General features: G+C 37.6%; 1 protein-coding gene across 1 annotated transcript in view; it reads right to left on the bottom strand.

The window, feature by feature from the left end:
* LOC125028551 (mitochondrial-processing peptidase subunit beta-like) overlaps positions 1 to 3,640 on the bottom strand; it is an 8,967-nt gene extending 5,327 nt beyond the window's left edge. The window contains exons 1-2 of the mRNA XM_047617934.1: positions 3,489 to 3,640; positions 234 to 455 (exon numbers count right to left, since the gene is read on the bottom strand). Of these exons, the coding sequence (XP_047473890.1) occupies positions 234 to 455; positions 3,489 to 3,557 (291 nt within the window). The 5' untranslated portion in view covers positions 3,558 to 3,640. The remainder of the gene's footprint in view (positions 1 to 233; positions 456 to 3,488) is intronic.
* Positions 3,641 to 7,500: the final 3,860 nt, after the last annotated feature.

Here is a 7,500-nt window from a genome sequence, read left to right as displayed (position 1 = left end):
GGCAATTAAACAGGAAAGTGCAAATACTTATAGACTCTAGTACAAAGCACAAAAGATGGTGCTGGTCCTCCTTGCCTCCTCTCCTCTTTATTCAAATTCAAACCAAATTTACTCCCCCAAATGGTAAAAAAATTAGTGAATAACCATTATCATCATCTACAAATAATTAATTACATAAAGTAACTGCATACAAACTCTCATTCATTTTTTTTAAGTCAAACAGTTTACTATACCTTGAAAGCCATATGTTCCAAGAAGTGAGCTACTCCATTGTTGGCATCAGTCTCAAAGCGGGAGCCAGTATCTATCCACAATCCCACTGTTGCAGTTGGAGCACCTGAGTCCTCAGAAGCAACACGCATTCCATTGTCAAGGACTGTGACTCGTGTAGCAGGGACATTCAGAAGTGTCTGCTCATAGCTGGCTGCTGCGATAGCTCCCCGATATCTCACATTCTGGATGGGATAAAAAATGATAAAGTTGCAATTTTGCCAACCAACCAAAAATATAGACTTGTATTCTACATATTGGTAAGCACATTCAAATCCTGACATTTTTTTTATACTTATTTGTCCCTGTGCATTTTGCACTGTTCACTATATAATGGGAGATACAATTTCAACCAAATGACTTGTGACTCGTTCACTATATAATGGGAGATACAATTTCAACCAAATGACTTGTGACTCAATTCTAATAAATTTGCAAGTATGAAAAATTACCTTTCCACTGCACAAATGGAGAATTGATATACTACATTCAACTTGAAGACTACATTATTTCACAGTTCACATTGAACTTAACATTTACCCCACTGGTGCCAGATACATGCACTATTCCCTGTACTCTTTTATTAATTTGTTTACACATGGATGGCTGCACAAGCATTTAGTCACCATGGAGTCAATCAAAAGGCATACCTTAACTTGCTTGATTACCCTATTCCTTGAATTTCTGGATATTTTTCAAATACTACTATCACTGTCTTTAATGTTATTATATAAGTAGTTATTGCTGTTGCTACTGCTGTTGTCATCAGACATTATGATAAGTATGTTATAAAAATACTAACAGTACTATCAAAATGAAAATGAGGGAAAACGGTCTACAAGTAAGATGAGGTAGGCCTAGTAATAGAAACCTTAGTACCTAAGAACTTCTGAATCCACCTGTGCGTAAACAAAATAAACAGTGGAGTAGATATGTATACGCATGCCTAACCAGCATCAGTGGGTTAAGCACATGCTTGATAATATACAATAAAATAAACAAACACTTGTAGATAATCCTGACTTCAAAAGAGTCACAAAACTGCCCTCTTTCAGAGTCAATCAATTCACCAATGAAGCATAATATTATCAGTGATAACAACAGAGCTTTTGTACAACATTACTCAAAAAACACACAAGCAAGGACCTCTGCTGCAATATCTTTAGGAAATTAGTACTGAAAATACATTATGTAAACAGTGTTATTACTCTTTATAGCACTCTGGGGAAGGGTTTATTCAAAGTATGTATCAATAGATGTACTGGCTTGTGAATGTGCTGGTAAACTTCTTGAACAGAGGTCTATATCTTAAAACCCATCAAATTTGGTATCAGTAGTCTCCTATTGATATCTAATAAACAGATTTTTTTTTTTTTTTTTTTTTTTTTAATGCTTTTATGAATTTTTGCTTTATAATAATTCTATGATTATTACTACTTCTTTCCCTCCCCTACTACTGGGATTATCATATTAAGATTGTCATTGGAGTAAGCCCCAACCCAGGTCATAAACCTTATTCAATAATCTTAATTGCCAAGACTGGGCAATACCTTCGCAAAACCGATCATGATAATTTTGGTATCAACAGATTCATCTCCCTCTACTATCCATATATATCAAATTATACCATGTAAATGCCCCCATTAGACACAATCTTGGCCCCAATAGCAGGGGAGGGCATGAAAGTTACAAAGGGAGTTGCCAGGTATAATGCAAATAATATACACAGAATCAGTGCCTATATTGTCTAATGCAAGGGGCTGTGCCCCCTGCAACCCCTTTCTTAGGGGGCTACTGCCCCCCCAACCCCTTCCCAGGAAAACAAAGAATCCTCATTCGCTCTACGGCTGAGTAAAGTGCATAATCGACAAGCAGGAGCGCCCGATGCCGAGTCTGTCCAACGCTCTCTCCTGCTATGAATACATGAAGTACTCTTTATTTCCTTTAGTGGGGGCTAGAAGTTAGCAGGGGGTGCAGCCCTAAGCATTCATCAGAATTCACATAAGCTTAGTTTGCCCGCCTGCCCCCATTTGGAGAATAAATAGGGGTAGGAAAGCTTAGGTTTGGATTTTGGGTTCACCATGGTTTTGGGACTTCTTCTCTGGAGGGGGTGTCAATCTCATTAACAAATACCCATTTCGTGCCCTCCCCTGCCATCGAGAATAAGAATGTGGGAGTCTGAGGGGGTTCCATGGTATAATTCTAGAATTGGTTACCAAGAACATTGCACCCTCCAGAGACAGTCCAAAAGAAATGATACCATGCGAACCCAAAATTCAAAGTTTTAACCTTACCTACCTAATATCTATTCTCTAGACAGGGGGGGGCCCATGTACCCCCCCTTTTATAGCACATTAAGCCAACTTACAGAAAATGCAATATTGAGAACTCTGGCTCTGGATGGGTGTTGTGGACTTAGTTTCTGAGTGGTGATATGCAGCGGATATTTTCATCATTCTGCAGTATATAGGAGCCCTGAGCTACTGTACCTTTGTTGTTTATTACTCTATTTCTTATGCTCTATTGACAGTGTTCATTTCCCTCTATCTCTGCATCATTCTCGGTAACATTAGCCATAATTCCTACATATATGTGTAGTGGCAGGTAAGAGGAATCCATCGACACCAAAATCGCCAGTCAGTCATGCAAAGGTATCGTGAAAAATTCCCCCCCCCCAAAAAAAAAAAAAATCACTTAAAATTTTAACCAATATCCCATTACCCATTCTCTTCATAGTTGCAATATAAATGATAATTGGACATTGTGCGGAATCTACCAATATCAAAAATGTTTTATTTCAAGATTTAGACTGGTTCTAAAAAACTAACATGTTATGGGAAATATTTTAAATTTATTAAATCTACTTAATTAATATACCCAAGTCTTTCACTGATATTAACAGTAAGAAAGAACATTGTTAAAACATTGCCGTCCTTACATAAAATTACTCTGCAGCTTCCTTTCACCAACTAGTTACCAAACAACGATTACGGAACACTTTCAGTCTATATAATGAGTCACCAGGACTGAAATATCATTAAGACTTATTATATATCATTGCAACCTACATTCAGTATGAAAACGTAGCTGTCGGTTTCGACCTCTGGGGGGATGTTCCTTCCACAAATACATTACCAATCACCAACCTACTACATTTCGTTCATTCTACCAAGACTTACAGACATTCCTCATTATCTCCTTCAACATTCAATTCGTACCTTGACCAGGAAAGGCTTGCTGGAATAATTTTTGAGGAGAGCTCCGGCTGGTCTTAGCAGGCGAGACATCTTAGCAAGGGAGATTGCGTATGAGTGAAGGCTCGCGCGCCGGTTCCTGTATATATATCGCCGGAACACCGCACCAAAGAGCGAGTCTATAATTTCGACTGCGAGAACTAGCAGATGAAGGTGATGTTGCGTAAAGAATGGATAGTTTTGGGTTTAATAAACAGTATGATGTGGGAATCATATGGGTTAATATACCTACTATTTACATTTATGTATAAATATATTTGTGTGTATATAATATATATATGTATGCATATATGTATATATACACATATATATGTATAAATAAATTTGTGTATAATGTATGTATATACATATATGTATGCATATATGTGTGAGTATATATATATATATATATATATATATATATATATATATATATATATATATATATATATATATATGCATGTATATGTACATACATACATATATATCAGTAAATATATATATACACGCAATTATATATATATATATATATATATATATATATATATATATATATATATATATGTGTGTGTGTGTGTGTGTGTGCATATCAGTAAATACATATATATATACATATATACAGATACATATACATATATATACGCAATTATATATGTATATATGTGTATATATATATATATATGTGTGAGTGTGTGTGTGTGTGTGTGTGTGCGCTTGGTGTGTGTGTGTGTGTGTGTGTGTGTGTGTGTGTGTGTGTGTGTGTGTGTGTGTGTGTGTGTGTGTGTGTGTGTGTGTGTATGTGTGTGTGTGTGACTCCCCCATATACATATGCGTGCCCACATATATATATACAATACATATACATACATACGTACACACACACACACACACACACACACACACACACACACACACACACACACACACATACACATATATATATATATATATGGGTGTGTGTGTGTGTGTGTGTGTGTGTGTGTGTGTGTGTGTGTGTGTGTGTGTGTGTGTGTGTGTGTGTGTGTGTGTGTGTGTGTGTGTGTGTGTGTGTGTGTGTGTGTGTGTGTGTGTGTGTGTGTGTGTGTGTGTGTGTGTGTGTGTGTGTGTGTGTGTGTAAATATATATACATACATAGATATATATAGATAGATAGATATGCATATATTGATAGATACATATATATATATGTATATATGTATATATATTATATATACATAATATATATATATATATTTTATATATATTAAATATATACATATATATCTGTGTGTGTGTGTATGTATATGTATATGTATATGTATATGTATATATATATATATATATATATTTATGTGTATATATACATATATCATATGTATATATTTAGCCGTATGTGTATCTATTTATATATATGTATATACTGCACAGATACATATACATATATATACGCACGCACGTGTCTCCATAAAAGGAGAGGAGACTCATGAATCTATAGGAAAGATACACGTCTTCTCTCAACATCCAAGCTTTAAAGAAATCCCAAAGTAAATAACCTATACTATATGGTATCTTTGATAACCTTTAGAACAGGGGGTTCTAAACCTGGGGTCCACGGACCTCTAGGGAGTTCATGGATGGGTTTCAGGTAGTCTGTGATGATCAGCTAAAAATTAACATTTCTTTTTTGCATAAAATGGAGTGTGTGATTTTTTTTTAGATTATTTACTTTGTGTATTTCTTATATGCGTGAAACAATCAAATCTTGATAAATAAGGTACATTGGGCACATTCCAAGCAGAGTTGTGTTTATGTAAATATTTCCGGGGAAAGGGTTCCATAGCTTTCACCAGATTCTTAAAGGGGTCCGTGACTCTTAAAAAGGTTAAAAACCACTGCTCTAGAAAGTTCTACGGGTAAAAGCTTGACATTTCCGAAGTATAACACCCGATTATGATCGCCTAGTTCTCTATTTAGTTTCAAAAACAAGTCTCATCCTGTGACTGGGTCACTGAATGAAAAGAATCACGGAGAAGGGAAAATAACGAAGTTCGATGAGTAAAAGAGGAATATTGAACTTAAAGGTGAACCTGGAGAGACGATAGTAAACATTCCTGGGCGTGTCTGAAACTCTCAATTTTGGTCTAGAATATTATACCCAGAGTAAATAAAAATATTTGAACTGTACATAAAAAACCGCTATTCCAGTGCTACGTTCTTACATTTCTCTTTTTTCGTCTCTGCTTATCCGTCTATTTCCCTTTGTCTTTGTCTTGCTCGCTTTCTGTTCCATCTGTTTGGAGGGTTTTTACTGGGTAGATAATCTGGGAGCTGATTTGGTATTGTGGTTGGCTGAAGGAGTGTCGCGTTGTGCAATCAGACAATTGGCTTCTTCGAGTGGACGATGAAACCCTGAATGGAGCCTAGAGGAGGCCTTTTTGGATTCTGATTGAAGACTGGATCAAGAATATTACAAGGCTGGTATAGACGGCGAAGTCCAGGTCAAGGGATCAAAGGGCGTGGCCTACGCATAGCCGGTCGAGGCTACAGAAAATTCATCCTTGACAAGTCTTCCCATGGAAGACGGACAATAATTGGTTGTCCTGTTAGTTAGAGGGTGTGACCCTGATTGGAACCTGGATGTCTCTCAAAGTGAATGAGCGAGTATGTACGTCAGTCAATCAGTCAGTCAGTGAATGAGTGGGTCGGTGAGTGAGTGAGTGATGCAGCCAGTCAGTCAAGATTGAGCACTCTGGATCTTTCGCCACCTGATTTTTTTTCTCGAAGCTTCGGAGATCCGCGAAGTGATGAACCCAAGCAAAGACCACCGAGTACTCATATGAATTAATTAATATCCAAATCATTCACTTTCTAGGACATGTTCTCCTTGCCAAGGGATGCAGCGAATACATAATAATGATACTGAATAATGATAATAAACCCTTTAAAGAGGTTATTCACGGGGTTTGCCTCTTTCCCTAGTCTTGATTCAAAAAATGGATAGTTAACGGACTCAACAAACTATAATTATCTTTTAGTTTTGTGTTCTGCGTTTACGTTATTCGTGGATCTTCTTCCTTTTCAAGGACTGTGGCTGACCATGCTGAGGATTTTTTATTACAAAGATTCTTTCGCATTCTCGTCGATTCCCAAAGAACCATCCTTTTTTATCTAATGCAGTGATGCTATGATGAATGCAAATGTTATTCACTGTACATATCCCAACACTACACGGTTTCATAGACCATAATTTCAAGGAATTAAGAATTTCTAAATCAATTATGCTCTCACAAAATCAGAATGCTTGTCACCAACCACGAGATGCTAAAACAGCCGGTATTTGCGGCATCCCCGTTGAATTGTTAAAGGCTAGTGGTGAACCTATGGCGCGGGGTTGGCATACTGTCACTATTCCCCTAAGGGGTAGGGTCATCCCTCTCTGGAAGGGGAAAGAGATCGATGAAACTGCAGCAGTTACCTAAACATTACACTGTTCAGCATGCCAGGCAAAATTCTTGTTCACATCCTACTGAGACCTATCAGAGGTCACGTATTGAAGCATCAAAGGCCGATGCAATCCGGATTTAATCCTGGTAAATCCACAATTAACCATATCTTAGCGCTTCGAGCCGTCGTGAGTTCGGTTGTGGGCTGCTAGCAGCCAACATTGACTTACAGGATCCGTTCTGCGTCGTGAATCACTCTGGGCGATCTTGAGATTAAGAGGAATTCCGACAAGAATTATTTAATTAATAGTACGTCTGTGTACTGTTACTAAAAGAGCTATGGAGAGTGGTGGGGGCCTACCTAGCTTTTTCCCGGTGAATTCAGGAATGAGGTAGGGCTGTGTTCTTGCACCAACACTATATACTGGGTAAAGCTCTTCTCCATATCCATAGTGGAGCAACACTGGGTAATGCCAAGGTCACCAACCTTGACTCTGTGGCTACCCCATCTACCTCTCTGGAAACCCTCGTGGCGGCCCTCAGATGCATTTACCAATGAAGCAAAGCGCTTTGGT

Source organism: Penaeus chinensis, chromosome 9, assembly GCF_019202785.1.
Source record: "Penaeus chinensis breed Huanghai No. 1 chromosome 9, ASM1920278v2, whole genome shotgun sequence".
In the NCBI taxonomy this organism is placed as follows: Eukaryota; Metazoa; Arthropoda; class Malacostraca; order Decapoda; family Penaeidae; genus Penaeus; species Penaeus chinensis.
Note: the sequence above shows the minus strand (reverse complement) of the source record. Positions and strands in the feature narration are given on the sequence as shown.